The 17,011-nt window shown below is 39.6% G+C and overlaps 1 protein-coding gene across 1 annotated transcript in view; it reads right to left on the bottom strand.

Annotated features, from left to right (window-relative positions):
* LOC104210255 (midasin) overlaps positions 1-17,011 on the bottom strand; it is a 64,086-nt gene that overhangs the window by 27,083 nt on the left and 19,992 nt on the right. The window contains exons 18-36 of the mRNA XM_070172203.1: positions 13,107-13,174; positions 12,839-13,034; positions 12,575-12,679; positions 12,172-12,477; positions 11,546-11,739; positions 11,383-11,437; positions 8,593-8,743; positions 8,054-8,127; positions 7,427-7,574; positions 5,440-5,538; positions 5,197-5,297; positions 4,994-5,083; positions 4,846-4,911; positions 4,551-4,715; positions 4,263-4,470; positions 3,293-4,182; positions 1,647-3,143; positions 1,333-1,513; positions 1,187-1,255 (exon numbers count right to left, since the gene is read on the bottom strand). Coding sequence (XP_070028304.1) covers positions 1,187-1,255; positions 1,333-1,513; positions 1,647-3,143; positions 3,293-4,182; positions 4,263-4,470; positions 4,551-4,715; positions 4,846-4,911; positions 4,994-5,083; positions 5,197-5,297; positions 5,440-5,538; positions 7,427-7,574; positions 8,054-8,127; positions 8,593-8,743; positions 11,383-11,437; positions 11,546-11,739; positions 12,172-12,477; positions 12,575-12,679; positions 12,839-13,034; positions 13,107-13,174 — 4,663 coding nt within the window. The remainder of the gene's footprint in view (positions 1-1,186; positions 1,256-1,332; positions 1,514-1,646; positions 3,144-3,292; positions 4,183-4,262; positions 4,471-4,550; positions 4,716-4,845; positions 4,912-4,993; positions 5,084-5,196; positions 5,298-5,439; positions 5,539-7,426; positions 7,575-8,053; positions 8,128-8,592; positions 8,744-11,382; positions 11,438-11,545; positions 11,740-12,171; positions 12,478-12,574; positions 12,680-12,838; positions 13,035-13,106; positions 13,175-17,011) is intronic.

Genomic DNA, 17,011 nt, shown 5'->3' with positions numbered 1-17,011 from the left:
GATGTAAAATTTGCTAGGACAGATTAGAATAGTAGAAAGGTAAACATAAAATGCAATCTTAACTGAAAAACAATCACTTCAACACCAGACATAACACCTATATCATGACACATATATCAATTTTAGAAGAGATAGTCACATTATTTATTAATTTTAGCCCTCAACACACACGCTCACATGCAGGCCTGAATCTTTTTTCTTGGGTCAAGCACGTGAAAATTCTATTGTACGGGTGGCAATAAGATTTGAACCTGGATCTCTGTCTACCTTGATTCAACAACAACTACTACTCTTGATCTTAGCCGAAAGGCCGAGAAAGGTATACAACAACAACAATAACGCCCTAGTCCCAAACAAGTTGGAGTCGATATATGATTATGATTCCTCACTTCTCCATTTAAGCTCAACTTGTGTCATCATCATACCAAATAAAAATAAAAGTGAAAAATAAGTTAAATATATCTAAATAATACTCCCTCTGTTTCAAAACGAATACACTACTGCGTATCCCACATCCCACTTGTGGGATTTCACTGGGTCTGTTGTTTGTTGTTGTTGGAGTATTAGTAATAAAAATATTATTAGAAGTTCTTTTGAAATGGACTAAAATTAGAAGTTCTTTAACAAGACTAAAACGTGATCCCAACTAGTAGATTGTGCTCTAGATGAATCTTTTTCTTCAATTGTGTTCTATCTTTAGCCAAGTCTGCAACTCTGCATTAATTCCAAGATTCTGTCTACCTTGATACCAAATTGAAATGTGTGATTTAAAAGCTTAACCTATTAGAGAGAAGACACATTTATTTATTTATTTTAGGTCTGCAACAAAAAGTTCAACGCTTCAAATACACAGCAGACAACATTAAAATTACTAACTTAAACCCTCTTAAAAACAGCAGACTATCTTTCTTCTAACTTAAAACCAAGCCAAATTACTAACTGCTATGAGCCACAACTATATACGACTAACCAACCAACCACACTACCACTAAATCATTATCTTGTTACTTCAATGACTGATTCATGCATGTACCACCAGAAGAAAATAAGAAAGGAACTTTGACAAGACAATCAAGCAATAGGAATACTGGAAACCCGCTTCACCCTTGTACACAGCACAAATGGGAGGCAATGTAATGACCGCAGGACAGGGGATAGCAACAGTACCAAATTATAATAACTGTACCTTGCATGGCGAGGAACCGTAGTTCTGGATTAGAATATGGAGCCGCTTCAACGATTACATCATCCCTTGCTACAAAAATATGTGAGTCAGACAGAGAACTAGAAAGTAGTGCAGAAATTGTAGCCAAATGATCAAAGAAAAGCTACCTAGCTCCCAGATCTTTCTCTTTCCTGGCCAAAGTCGTTCACAAAAGCTTAGTAGCTGACACAATTTCTCATATAATTCAGCAGAAGGAGGCAGATACGGATGCCCACCATGGACCCACAACAAGGACTTTTGCGACTGTGAAGGCCATTTTGAGAACTCATCCAAATTCTCTACATCTCTCTACATAAGTAGAGGTTGAAACAAAGTGAAAATTCATTATCATATAACAAAAGGAGAACAAAGAAACAAATAAATTAAGAATTGGGCATAGCAAAGAGGGCCAAAAGTGACTAGCTAAACCAAGACAACTTACCTGAAACGTCTCTACTTCTTTTGGGCAAAATTCCCACAACTTTGTAACTTTCTTCATCAAAGATCTCCAAGAAATAAGCAAGTACTCAAGTTGAGAAGTAATAATGCCTGTCCATAGTAGTTTGTGATGTTCAAGGAGGTCACTGTACAGCTGGAACAGCACATCAAAAGAAGGTGACTGGACAAATATTTCAAGCACTTTGTTCTCCAACTCCTGAAGAGATCTCAAAACAGGTTTAAAGAACTTTGTTTCAGGACTGTATTTGTAACCTATCTGAGAGTTCCACTGCAGATGGCTAAGTCTCAGTAACTTAACACTCTTAATGGCATTCACAAGAACTTCACTGCAGGATTTCAACACACTGTCAGCTGGTGTTAAATCAACCACTTCTACTGAAAGTAAAGGTATAGGACAAGACTCCATATCAATCAAATTATGAGATACAATCTCACGGCGATGACTAAAAATCTGATTCCATATTGGATGTTCCAATTCCTTTGCCAGAATAGAGGCATAAAAACTAAAGAATGAAGAATGTGGCCGTAACAGAGAACCAACATGGGAAAACCAAAGCAGATAAAGCTTGTAATCACTTTCAGTAGCCTGTTCAAATGCCCAATTTGCAGCATACAATAACATTTCCTGGGCTAAATCCAAGTTAAGTTCTTTTGCCCCGCCACAAACAGCAACTTGACAACTTGAACCTTTAGGAAACATCAGTGCATGCAAGAGCTTTGTATCCATCACGAGTGAGCTAACCACAGAAGTTGGAGCCAGTGCATTGTGCAATGCAGCAGAAGTTGAATAACAGGCAGTCTGCACTCCCAGGAACTCGAGGTACATGCAATTTTGCCTTACACAAGTTTCTTTTGAATATAATAGGTAGTCCCTCAATTTCAAGGGTGCTGGCCATCCCCCTGGTAAATATAAGAAGCCAGCCTGAGAGGAGTTAAAGTCCTGAAAATCTGGTATAAGAGATACAGGAATTCCCACTTGATCAACAACATTCTTCCCTTGATCAACACCAAATAAGGAAACATAGGTATGCTCCCAACTCGTTTGCAGACTCCATGAAAACTGGCTACCGCTCGTAAGAAGCTGCTGAAATAACTGCACCCACCGTGCAAGTTCAAGCAGTGTGATCCTAATTTTGAGCAGTGCACCTTTAACCTTCGCAGTCATATGGGCATTGGCCATCAAATCAACCAACTTACCAGAAGGTACCCCAGAAAGGACGATAAACCTCTTTGCATTCTCAAGATCGATGTCAATTTCAGTGCATTTGTCATCAAACAACCAATCAGGCTCCATCATGAAAATTTCAACCCCTCTATTTCGCATTGCACGTGAAACTTCACCATTTAGAGGGTTAACTGTTAGAAACATTCGAAACTGTGGGTGAGGATGAAGAATTACTGGCTTTCCTTCCACTGTTCCACATTCATTAATAGTAATGGATCCAGATTGTTCAACTAAAGAGTTTATCCTATCAAGAACCTGCACATATCAAGAAGAGGCACCAAATAACCATTAGAAACCAGACGCAGCACCTCAAGCTTAAATATTTAACAGGCTATAGAGCTTGCAAAAAAAGGAACGAAAAGTATAAAAGATCAGAAGATATGGGAGAGAGAGAGAGTACGAACCGTTGGGTTGCAGAGATTTGCATTATCTAATACTATCCACTCTCCATTTTCTATAGCTTTTATAAGCATGCCAGTTACCCACTCGAACTTTGAGGAATGTGTCCTTTGGTGACCTGTAAATTTCTTAATCATTGTAAGAATTATATCCAAGTCCTTCATCGACCAAGATAAAGGCAATGATGTTTCCTCAACCACCAACTTTAGATGCTCAATAATATTAACCAACATAGAAGCAGATTCAAAGTACTTCGTCCTCCAAGTATCAACATACGAAGAGCAAGAACTTGTCGGAGGGTTGTGCTTGATGCTCGATATAAAGGACAGCCACAGAATAAACAGCTCTTTTCTCCTCATAAATTCTTCGCATGAAGATTCCAGCTGCAGACCATAGTACTCATTTATAATGGACTCAACCCGAGCGATGGCAAGACGATATTTTCGAACAGCATTGTGTTGCTCAAAGCTTCCAAGTAGCTCAGATATATCAGTTGTAGAGGAAAGATTCAATTCATTAAGTACATTTCCTGTCAGCTGAGCAAGTAACCGTATCAATGAAGTTTTGCCAGAGGATGCAGGTCCAACTAATATGCATAGCCACTGGTTCTTAACACATTGTGCTACAGCTTCCAAACTGTTGCGGAAGCCAGGTAAAATTTTAAGCTCGCTGTTGGCCACTCCAGGTGACATGTAACGATTTCGTTCAATAGATACATTCCCAACAATCAAATACTGGGGATTCAGCTGAACCCGAGGATGAGGATTTATGCTTGGCTTCATTTTGAATACCTGTTCATAAAGTTTTAAGACCTCCAGCCTATCAACAGCTGTGCGCATTCTTTGAACATATACAGGATTCAGAAAGCAGTCAGATTTTGATATACTGGGGGCACCTGAAAAGGGAATTCATGTATTTGAGGTCAATTCTGTATGACTGAAATGAGAATGGGCTAGCAAGAACAAGAGAACAGACCTTTTATGATTTCACAGGAACGAATTACATCTCGGAGATTGAACTCCCAAGGGGATCCTTCTTGAGCAAATTTGTGAAGCAACATTATCTCTTCATGTAATCTCTTATTAAATAAGACCAGCTTAGAGAGAAGAGAACGTGAAATTTTTGGATAGAGCGAACTAGAAATAGCAAGATAGTCATCCTCAACTAGCTCATCGACATAGACCTGAAACCAGCAAGCTTAAGGCTAATACTCATTCATTAACTTATGAACTAGTGACAATTTTAAATAGTGTCAAGGCAGACCTTCATAAATCTGTTGAGGAAGGACTTTGGAAGACCTTTCCGTCCTCCACCCTGATTTGAAGGATTTTGACAAGCAAAAACTCTGAAAGATGGTGGGCATTTGAAAGTACGACCTAACTCTGGAATGAAAACCTCAGCTCGATGGTCCAAAATAGCATTTAACCCCTATTATCATTATAAAATAAAAAACCTGGTTAACTACGTGAGGGAGACAAGAGAATAAGATTCCAACTGAGAAGAAACTAAATGCATTGCTTAGTTAAAACATTATGAAGGTAAAAGTGTAGATTTATACCTCCAAGACAGATTGTGAAGCAAGATTGAGTTCATCCAAAAGCACCCATGATCCCTGCTTCAAAGCCTGGAAATACAGCAAATCTATGCAGATTATTTTGATTTGAAAGAAGCAAGCCATTCATTCTACTGGAGGAATATAAACATACCTGTAAGAGAATTCCATCAGACCATGCAAATTGCATCCCTTCATCAGCCTCAACAGGCAAATCAGACCCAAACAAGTCCATGATGTCCGTCTGTGTATGTCAATGTCCAAATCCCGTAAAAATACATAATTACGCAAGAGATACTTCAACATTTGAAAAGAACAACCAAAAATATGAGGCCGTAACCCAAAAGATTTAATCACCTGCTCTGATAAATTTATTCGTACTACTGTGTGCCCAGAAAATTTGCCAAGGGCCACAATTAGACTTGTTTTTCCAACACCAGGGCTCCCTTCCAACAGAACTAGAGATAGGGAAATTACAAAGTCAGAGAACTTCATAGGCCAGTGGATTTCTTTGAATGAGTTTCAAAGTGGCAGCAAATATGGCATGTGTATATACATAAACAAAAGGGAACAACAATTCCCTTATTCAACAAAGTGTACCAGGTTTTGCAAGCTGCATGGCACGAAGCACTCTAAATGCATTTCTGCGGGTCGTTGGTGCTAGAAGCTCGAATTTTTCACCAGCAAAACAATTCCCACCTAACAAGATTTAAGCGCAACAAAGTAAAAAAGAAAACAACGATTAAGTTTTTGTCTCCACCTTTAGCTGTCAACCAAAAACAAATAAACAGTGAGGTACAAGGTTTTGCCATTCATTTGACAAAAAGCAAAACCATACAGGATCAAAAGTTAGTCAAGAATTGGCATCTCTTGATATCTAGATCAATACTTCAGCCCATTTTCTTCAGATTGTCCAGAATATATCTAGAGAGTGTCTTCAGCCTAATTCTCACTAAGACTTTTGACTTCAAAAAAGTGGGTTGCATGGATACAGAAGGTAGTGCGGTGGGTTTTGAAGTTATCAGTGTAACATAGGGTTCCACCAAACACCAAACAATTTTAACTTTATAATAAGCGAGAAATTCATTGTGAATTAGCAGGCCAACCCAAGTTGGCCCACATGTTCTAACCACAAGGGAGCATTGGCCCACCCCTCTACCGTGCTCCCACTTAAATATCAGGCTACTACTCATTGGCAATGCATAGCAAAACAGAAAAAATATTGTGCATGAAGAAAGGCTTAAATCAGAAGGTCAATAGGATATTACCATTACCTTTTCTTATTATCTTTTCTTTCTTTTTTTAACCACAGAAAAGGTAATGTCTTTTATTACACTATCATGATAGCCTAAGTGTTCTCTTAATTCAAAACAACCTGGGGCAATTAGATACAATCTTTGAGTACAATTATACGAAATAATGTGTTTTAGAGCAAAGTACAGTACTATCTGGTGTACTCCCCTTTGAATAAATACAAACTATTTTAAACAATCAAAAAATAAATACAATTATTTCAAAAATGATAACAGGACTTTGATTCATAAACCATACGAAATTTTGGAACTGCCTTATCAATGACTGGAGTTGAAATTATAGCAGTTCTATTATTCATGCACAGGTTCAAATACTTATCTCGTTCCCTCGTTTATTAAAAGAGTGATGTTCGGGCAAACTTATGCACAACTCCATTAAACCACCGAGTACATGCTACCTCCCACCAGCACAGGTAATAGGTAACCCGGTCCACCAAGGCTTAGACAGGGCAGGAAATCACATCCTTAACGTCGTATTTGTGCATGTATGTGTGTGTATGTTATGTGTGTATTGTGTGTGCGTATATGTGTGTATTAATACATACCGAGCAAGATAACCCTCAGGGGTTGGCCTGGTGGCAATTGACTTGAGCCTTGGGGTTTGCTCCCTTTCAAGATCTCAAGTTCGAAACCCACTGGGTGCAAACAATTTTTGAGGGCCATCGGACTGGGTAAAACCTAAATTAACCGTGGTGCACTTGCGGGAAACCCCTTGCCGAGGGCATGTGCACCCCCGGAATAGTCGGGGCTCGAAGAGACTCGGACACCCGGTGCAAATCAAAAAAAAAAAAAAATACCGAGCAAGAACTTAAAAGACTAGCCCTAGGCACTTGCCTAGAGAATTGCCAAAAAAAAAAAAAAAAAAAAAAAAAAAAGAGGAATCAATGCTGATTTGATGGTTAAATTTGTTATAAAACATTTTTCAATAAAAGAAATATTTCCATGCTGAAAAGACAATTACACTTATTTAACCTAGAATCAATAAGGCTTATAGGACCGGGCTTCTTTCATAGAGAACCATATTTTGGCATAGGTCTACTGTTTGGTGTACGGCTTGTATACAGGGTCTCCCCCATCCCAAATAAAATTATTTACTCTATCCAAAGAAAAGGAATCAACAAGCCCCAGCAGTTCATCTGGCGAACAGTATGAACAACATGATTAACTCTTATGTTAGTTTCCTATCTGGTTATCAAATCGGTGCTAAGCAAGTAAGCAACATCAGCAACAAAACTTCTCGTCATAAATTTTAGATCACACCCTGTACAACATACCTTTCTCAATAGAGAAGGGAGGAATCCCAAAGCGATTATCACATTGCATTGTATCAGTGCATGCTATAACAGCAGATCTTGCAGGATCGGTCCAACCGTAAGACATCAGCATGGATATATTTGAGCAATCAAAACTAAGATTGAGCTCCTACAATGGGAAAAGGCAATACTTGTTACAAAAGAAATGTTAAAGAAACAGCACAAGTACCTCAAAAGAGCACGTGATGACCAGGATGATCAAGTAGTAGTTCATTTTCTAATGGACAGCAAACGTTGGAAAATTTACTGGAATACGATCATCTCTGCTCCCCTTACTTCTAAGTGGCTTTCAAGACAATATTCTAATCCTAGCATTTCTATTGAAAAGGCGGAGCTCCACTAACTCTTCTGTGAGAACAGAAAGCACTTCTAGAAGGCCGACATTGATTTAACCTTTCAAGAGATGACAGGAATTTCGAGACCCCCCATTCAAGATTGCAATATAATGTACACTGTATCTACGTTTTTTTCGTTTTTCTATGCATGCACAGGACGGTATAGCAAAGAAGGCAGAAAGCTGTAAAATCTTTCAACTAGATTGATCAAAAAAACAAATGGTTTGTTATGTACAGAAGTATAGGATGAGACCTTTAGACCCTCCAAAAGAAACGAAAGGCATTTCTCTCGCAGCCCAGCAGCATCAATCCTAGAAATATTTGTACCTGAGTAAAATAAGTAATAAGAGAATGAACATAACCGAGAAATAGAAACACCAGAATCAGAACAGACTTTGTCAACCAGCAGGAACGTATGAAAAAGGTTGTAAAAGGCTCACGGCAAACTATACAAGAATAGCCATCCTTACTCAGGATGCAAAAAAAAGATTTCTAGAAAATTGAACATGTGGTATGACTGATATAATGAGCAATAAGATAGAAAGAAGTTAAACTTGTGGAGAAGCCGTGTATATAAGAAATGTATACACCCCCATGCATGCATATGCAATAAGTTTTCACAGGCAATAAAAAACCAGTGGAGAAGATAACAGCGCATCAACAGATGAGATGTAAGTACGAGATGGTTGATGTTATGACTTATGACCCTTACATTCAAATCCCACATTTCATATACTGCTAAACCAAATAACGGAAAGATTAGGTAGTAGAAAAATTAGCAAGTTCACATACCTAAACTCAGGCCGTCGAGCAAAACAAGAAATGCCCCATGAAGGAACGCAGATTCTGGTTGAAGAATGTTCTCTGTCACATTAATAAAGGATACCCACGATAGCAGATCTCTCACAGTAAGTGCCCTTCCTGTTTGTAAATTGTTGAACCACTGAATTTAAGAAAAAGAATGTCAAACTAAATGCCATGAAGATTTGAAGGAGTTAACAGTTAAAAAGGATAAGGGGAGATACTGCATCTCTGACTAGACTTCCTTTACAGAACCAAGTGAGTAACACATGTAACAGAAATCAAGCTAGCATAACTAAACCAATGACAAATAATCATCAAAGATACAATGACCACAACCAAAGTATGGCTTTAGGTGCAATTTAGCACAAGATGGTCCAGCTCAGAACCAAAGGGCTTCAGCTTGGCTTGATGATTTGACATGAGCTCTAAATTACCTCTTCTAAGCTGTTTATCCCACTTTGGTTGAGAAAATTGGCTCTTTTCTCCATATAAGGTCTTGACAATCCTCACCTCATGAGCTAGCTTTTAAGTTTTGGGGTTGAGTTAGGTCCAAGGTCCCTTTCTTAACAAGCTACTATACCCGAACTTATGTAGCCTAAGTGCAACCACTTTCTCCCGTAATCTAACTCTAGGCTTCTCTCTCTCAACTCAACCTCTTTGAGCTACTCTAGGCTTCTCTCTCCATTTAGACCCGCGAGCCATAACATTGCTCCAGGCTAGCCATAACATTTCTCAAGGACTACTCATTAGTCTGTTGAGCTTCCTCTCTCACAACTTAAACAAGACCAAGAGATTATGGAAAAAAAGAACTTCAGGCCACATGTATATACTGAAACCAGGTTCCACGTGCAAAAGGGTGCAGTACACGTGTCCTCCATCGATTGTATCAAGGTTTCCAAATAGCTTTACAGTGTCGGGCCACTCCACCCATCGCCTTTAGGTTTTGGGTTGGTACTCGAATTCTTTCGCTTGGTTTCAGAGCCAGCGTCATCTCTATTTTTGCTTTACCTAATATAGGGCCCCTATCTTATGTTGTCCACTCTAAATGCCCAGTCCTAGGCGTGCCCGGGGGTGTTAACTGTCCCACATTGGTTGAGAGAATGGGATCTTGTCTCCTTATATGGTTTATCCTCACCTCATGAGCTAACTTTTGTGATCGAGTTAGGCCCAAGATCCAATGTTTTAACACTCTAAAGTGATGATTATAACATGCAAGAACAAAGTATAACTGTTCTTATAAATCCAGATGGTCCTCCTTTTCACGATTAGTCCAGCAAGTCACTATCCTCCCTTTAGATGGGAATATTCCATTTATAATACAGGATGAAGCACAACAAGAGATAGACAGTGCTACTAAGTGATAAATGGACCTTGGGCCTAACTCAACCCCAAAAGCTAGCTCAAGAGTTGAGGATTGCTCAAGTCCATATAAGGAGACCACCCATCCCCTTCATTGCCGATGTGGGACTCAACACCTCCTCTCACTCCCAGGACTGAACATCTGGAGCATGGACAATTATAGGGGCCCAACATCGGAAAATCGGGATGGGTCCTGCTCTGATACCATGATAAATGGACCTTGGGCCTAACTCAACTCCAAAAGCTAGCTCAAGAGGAGAGGATTGCCCAAATCCATATAAGGAGACCATTCATCCCTTCATTGTCGATGTGGGACTCAACACTAAGGATATAACGTGCCCAAGAAACTAGAAGGTTGCCGCTCCCAAGTAGCACCAATTTACTGATTTCACACTAAAACTGTTTATTCATTTTTTTTTAGCGAATGGCAAGTTCCTGCTATTTCCCATCACCATAGGTATCACTACGTCCACCTAATCTTAGACAAATGGGAATAAATCGTCTCTACCGAAATTCAAACCTTGATCCCCATGGTTGTTATTCCCAATCTTCAACCACTAGGTAACCCCCTCCGAAACCATTCTGGCTGAAATTTAATGACATGGGATCAACTGTTCTAGCTCACCAAGGTATCCAAGAAAATAGAGGTCCCGAACAGGAGAGAATAACGTAGGTTGCCCTTTTACTAATTTGTAGTATTTTATAAGTTGACAAGTTTCTAGTTTTTCCTGCGGCTATTTATCGAAAAGGTTTCAGGTAACAATGCAATAACTTTCCCTTTTCTGGGCCCAGCAACTACTCCCTCTTTACAGCATAATATCTCAACTGAACAAGATAAGGAACATGCTCCGACTGTTCTTAATTTCATAAAGATAACAGGAATTCCTTCGTCTCAAATTAGGTGCCTATTTTTGTTTTAACCAACTATAAAGATAAGAGTTAAAATTCTACTTCAGTTCAATCAAAGTAGCATAAAAGTGAAAATGAAGTAATGTTTTCCAAAAGTAGAGCCTCTACTAGTATAAGGCAGGTCCAATAACAACCTTTCGATGACAGAACAGAAGTACTGAATCGTGTAAGGAATAACTTTACCTATCAAGCATAAATTGGGAGAAACTCAGAAGTAGGACAATTAATTCGGCAAAACGAGGTACATATTTGGTACCAGGAATAAGGGAAATTGACACAAAATTATATGCAACCTTCCATGGTTGGGCCAGTATATTACTACGTATGGTCCCAAATAAGACCTCTTATTTCATTGTGTAACATGCTATGGTCTCACGCCCTTATGAGGTAGTGACGAGTTTCACGCCATGTAAGCCCGACCGATGCTTGCATAAAAAGTTGAACTGGCTGTGCAGGCATGTAAAGCCTTTACGACAAACTAAGGCTATATAATATACCGAAACTGCATACCTCCCAAAATTTCATCATAAGATCTACCAGCACACTAAAGTTTGCATTTGAAATGCTGCAAAACAAAGTTTGTCAAATCAAATAAGACCATTAATCAGCCACTCATGAAAAGCAAGTCATCTTAATGGAATTGGTAGAAAAATAAAAACCAAACATTACAGACCTCTCAAGAGCAATACTTTTAAGCTCATCCAACTCAGTAATAGGTGGTACCCAGATCTCCGTGAACCTATTGCGAAGGGCAGGAGACAATTCCTTCTTGCCGAAATCGCCACCAGGATTCATTGTTGCAAGTAGGAAAAAGTCAGGATGAGCAGTTATTTTCTGGAGATCAGACCCTCCTTTCTCAGCCAAAGACTGCAGAATACCAGATATACAATGAACGAACAAATTAGCACTGTAAGGAAAAGAAAATGAATAATCAAAACAAAATTGGCCAAAGTTAACAAGACAAATAAGAAAAGGTGGCATGTAATAAGGAAGCAGGAAAGTCAAGCTGGGAGCACACTGCACAGACAGAAACAAACCAGGAGCACAAGCTAGCTATTTCATATGTAAAAATCTAGAACATGCATAAACAGCATAGTAGGAAAATTTGCATCAAAACAACAGAAAAATACACCTCCTAGGAAATGACAGATGATGCAAGCTCTGAAACAAATGCAGTAATATCTAATTTCAACCTATCAAGTATGAGACTTGACTTTAAGATTCTTATTTTGGAAGGCAATCGAATTCAAATGTTAATCATCTGAGTACTATCTCTATAAACCATGACAAGTTAACTACCAGTTTCCTTTCTGGCTCCAACACGCTGTTTAGTCTTTCAAGTACACTGTCATCGGCTAAAGAGATTTCATCAACAAGAAACAACTCCCCTTTCTTCATCGCTTCAACAAGAGGTCCATCTTGCCACATAAAAATGGTCTGCCATTTCTGGTGCAGTTGAACTAAGTCCAAATTCAGCTGTCCAATGTAGTCGACATCTTGACCAGTTACATCAGGATGGCGTAGCAGACACTGCCTGTAACTACTTAAAATCACAGACAGCTTATGAAGAGTAGTAGAAGCTTGATTGATATCTAAAGAAATCATCTGCAGAGCATATATGTGACAAGAAACATCAGTGTTTTTAATAATGAAAGAAATGAATCTCGTCTCATACCAGAATAACGAATGGGGATAAACATACAGAATCACCAGGATAGTTCACAAAAGCCTTGGAATTCATCAACTTCTCACAAAGGTGCTTGAACTCTGTAGAAATTCTAGATCTTTCTCGTACAGGATAGAAACCCTGGTAAGTATATCATAATACAAAACCATTGCCGTAAGATAAATATAGAAAGCATGAAATGAAATACGTAAACATTTACAGAAAATCAGATGATAGAATCAACGAGGACCAATAAACACAAGTTGCACGATCTAGAAGAAACAGGGAAAGTAAGCTAACCCCGAGAAAATCAGATGTTTCTGTGTATTGATGGCAATTCAAAATGTGCAATTTCGAACCCAAAATAATACTTAGCAGCTGGCAAACAGAAGTTTTCCCTCCCCCCGTTTCACCAACAAGGAGAACAGGCTCACGCAGCTTGTAACAACGCTCAACAAGAAAGTACAACCTCCTCATACTTCTCGTCCAAACAATTCTGCAACAAAAAGAAGCTGAAGCTAACCACAATCAAAAAGCACTTTAAAGTTAATTACTTTATACCACATACTTTCCCAGCTTTCCCGCGACTCCTGAATGCTTGTCAACCTCCAAGACCTTATTTCCATCTCCTCCGTCCTGCACCCCAAAAATAGCACTCAGTGTATTCAAGCAATTTGGTAGCACTCTGTTTGCACATGCTACAGTGAGTGCATGCAGAACCAAGAAATCAGAAGGATCATCCAACATTTCTGCTGTACCCTATAAAATTCTTGGAACATTTAACACTACTCAAAAAAAAGGTGAACTATTAAACAAGTATACAAAACAGATTATCAGATTTGCTCACCTTCCATGTATATGGACATTTATAGTTAAAACATTAGACCAAGGAAATGTCGAGTCTGGTTGAACTAGACGAAATTTTCATATCGTCTATATATACAGCACGCATATAATCAAAACTTAAACCATGGGAACGTTGATACAGGTTACGTGTTACAACATTTTAAGGTCCTGCAAGAACTTGCGGGAACGGAGCTAATAGATAGGAGATAAAAATCACTTACAAGCTGAAACCAAAGAAAGCTCGGTAGCCTAACTTAATTTTAGCACTTGCAAACAGAGACGGGAGAATCTGCATACGTAAATGATTACATAGACTACACCTCTATTAAAATGCCATGTCTTTAAATTAAAAAGAAAATACGTCATCAAGCAAATAAGTATCAGTCCCAAAAATCAAAGGAAGGCCACAACGACAGACGCAAACAAAGTGGTGGACTCTCAGAAAACGGAGGTGTGAGAAGGCACGGGAGAAAATATGATATATTGATATTGTATGTGATGCAATACAAGAGGTGCTATTTATAGCTACTCTATACAAAGGGGATACTACTCCTATTCCAATGTGGGACAATTACATAGCTATCTCTAACACTCCCCCTCAAGCCGGAGCATATAAATCATATGTACCGAGCTTGTTACATATATAATCAATGCGAGGACTAGTGAGGGACTTGGTGAAAATATCTGCAAGTTGATCATTCGATCTCACAAACTTCGTAGTAATATCTCCTGAGAGTATCTTTTCTCTGACGAAGTGACAATCAATCTCAATGTGTTTAGTTCTCTCATGAAACACCGGATTTGATGCAATATGAAGTGCAGCTTGATTATCGCACACAAGTTCCATCCGACTGATTTCACCAAATTTCAACTCCTTGAGCAATTGTTTGGTCCAGACTAGTTCACATGTTGCCATAGCCATTGCTCGGTATTCTGCTTCTGCACTAGACCGAGCAACTACATTCTGTTTCTTACTTTTCCAGGACACCAAATTTCCTCCTACTAAAACACAATATCCAGACGTAGAACGTCTATCAGAAGGTGATCCTGCCCAATCAGCATCCGAGTACCCAACGATCTGCTCATGACCTCGATCCTCAAACAGTAATCCTTTACCTGGAGCCGATTTTATATACCGGATAATGCGGACAACTGCATCCCAATGACTATCACAGGGAGAATTCATAAACTGACTTACAACACTCACAGGATAAGAAATGTCGGGCCTAGTCACTGTGAGATAATTTAATTTACCAACCAGCCGCCTATAGCTTGCAGGATCGCTAAGCGGCTCCCCCTGTCCAGGCAGAAGTTTAGAATTCGGATCCATCGGCGTGTCAACAGGTCTGCAACCTGTCATCCCTGTTTCCTCAAGAATGTCTAACACATATTTCCTTTGAGAAATAACAATACCTGAGCTAGATTGAGCAACCTCAATACCTAGAAAGTACTTCAATCTGCCTAGATCCTTAGTTTGAAAGTGCTGGAAGAGATGCTGCTTCAGATTAGTAATACCATCCTGATCATTGCCCGTAATAACAATATCATCAACATAGACTACCAGATAAATACATAGACTTGAAGCAGAGTGGCAATAAAACACAGAGTGATCAGCTTCACTACGAGTCATGCCAAACTCCTGGATAACCGTGCTGAACTTACCAAACCAGGCTCGAGGAGACTGCTTTAGACCATAAAGTGACCGACGCAAGCGACATACAAGGCCACGAGACTCCCCCTGAGCAATAAAACCAGGTGGTTGCTCCATATAAACCTCATCCTCAAGATCACCATGAAGAAAGGCATTCTTAATGTCCAACTGATAGAGGGGCCAATGACGAACTGCAGCCATGGATAGAAAAAGGCGAACTGATGCCACTTTAGCCACTGGAGAGAAGGTATCACTGTAATCTAGCCCAAATATTTGAGTGTATCCTTTGGCAACAAGACGTGCCTTAAGTCGATCAATCTGGCCATCGGGACCAACTTTGACTGCATAAACCCAACGACAACCAACGGTAGATTTACCTGAAGGAAGAGGAACAAGCTCCCATGTACCACTTGTATGTAAAGCAGACATCTCGTCACTCATAGCCTGTCGCCATCCTGGATGAGACAATGCTTCACCTGTAGACTTAGGGATGGAAACCGAGGACAATGAAGATATAAAAGCATAATGGGGAGATGACAGACGATGATAACTCAAACCAACATAATGAGGATTAGGGTTTAGTGTGGTCCGTATACCTTTTCGAAGTGCAATCGGTGTACTAGGAGCAGGATCCGCAGTAGGAGTCGTGTCAGGTGCAGGACGAGAACCAGATGGGCCTGATGTAGGGCGCGAACGACGATGATAAGTCAAGAGTGGTGTTCCTATGGCTGGGGAACTAGGAGGGATAACACTGGACTCCTCAAAAGTTGGTATGGGTGAAACCTCTGTGGTTGAAGGTGGAGGAGGATTACTAAACTCCTCAAAAGTCGGTATAGGTAAGACCTCAGATATGTCATGGTGGTCAGCAGAAGTGACATCAGTTGTGAAGAAAGGTTTAGACTCGAAAAATGTGACGTCAGCTGACATAAGGTACCTATGAAGATCAGGTGAATAACAACGATATCCCTTCTGAACACGAGAATAACCAAGGAAGACACACTTGAGAGCACGAGGAGCTAACTTATCTTTCCCCGGGGCTAAGTTATGAACAAAACATGTGCTCCCAAAAACCCGAGGTGGAAGAGGGTATAAGGCTGACTGGGGAAACAATATTGAATGTGGAATCTGACCCTTGATGGGAGATGAAGGCATCCTATTAATCAAATAACAAGCTGTGAGAACTGCATCGCCCCAAAAACGCAGCGGAACACGAGACTCAATTAGAAGTGTGCGAGCAGTCTCAATAAGGTGCCTATTCTTTCTTTCTGCAACCCCATTTTGCTGAGGGGTATAAGGACAAGATGTCTGATGAATAATTCCATGAGAAGACATAAACTGCTGAAACTGAGAAGATACATATTCTAAGGCATTATCACTGCGAAAAATGCGGATAGAGACACCAAATTGGTTTTTGATTTCAGCACAAAAACTCTGGAATATAGAGAATAACTCAGAACGATCTTTCATTAAGAAAAGCCAAGTACATCTTGAGTAATCATCAATAAAGCTAACAAAATAACGAAATCCCAAGGTTGAACTGACTCTACTAGGACCCCATATATCAGAATGAACCAAGGAGAAAACAGACTCTGCATGACTCTCAACACTACGCGTAAAGGAAGCTCGGGTATGTTTCCCAAGCTGACACGACTCACAATCTAATCTAGACAAACTGGATAAACTAGGCACCATCTTTTGAAGTTTGGATAAACTCGGATGTCCTAAACGTCTGTGGATTAGATCTGGAGGATCTGTAACTAGACATGTTGTGGAAGGACTGAGCGAGTTAAGGTAGTAAAGACCTTCTGATTCACGACCTGTACCAATTGTCCGTCCCGTACTGCGGTCCTGCATAATAAAAGAATCATCAATAAAATATATACCACAATTGAGGGCACGAGTCAAACGACTAACAAGATGCAAGACTAAAAGGACAACCAGGAACATAAAGAACGGAATCTAGGGTGATAGAAGAC

The sequence above is a fragment of the Nicotiana sylvestris genome, chromosome 4, assembly GCF_000393655.2.
Source record: "Nicotiana sylvestris chromosome 4, ASM39365v2, whole genome shotgun sequence".
Taxonomy (NCBI): domain Eukaryota; kingdom Viridiplantae; phylum Streptophyta; class Magnoliopsida; order Solanales; family Solanaceae; genus Nicotiana; species Nicotiana sylvestris.
Note: the sequence above shows the minus strand (reverse complement) of the source record. Positions and strands in the feature narration are given on the sequence as shown.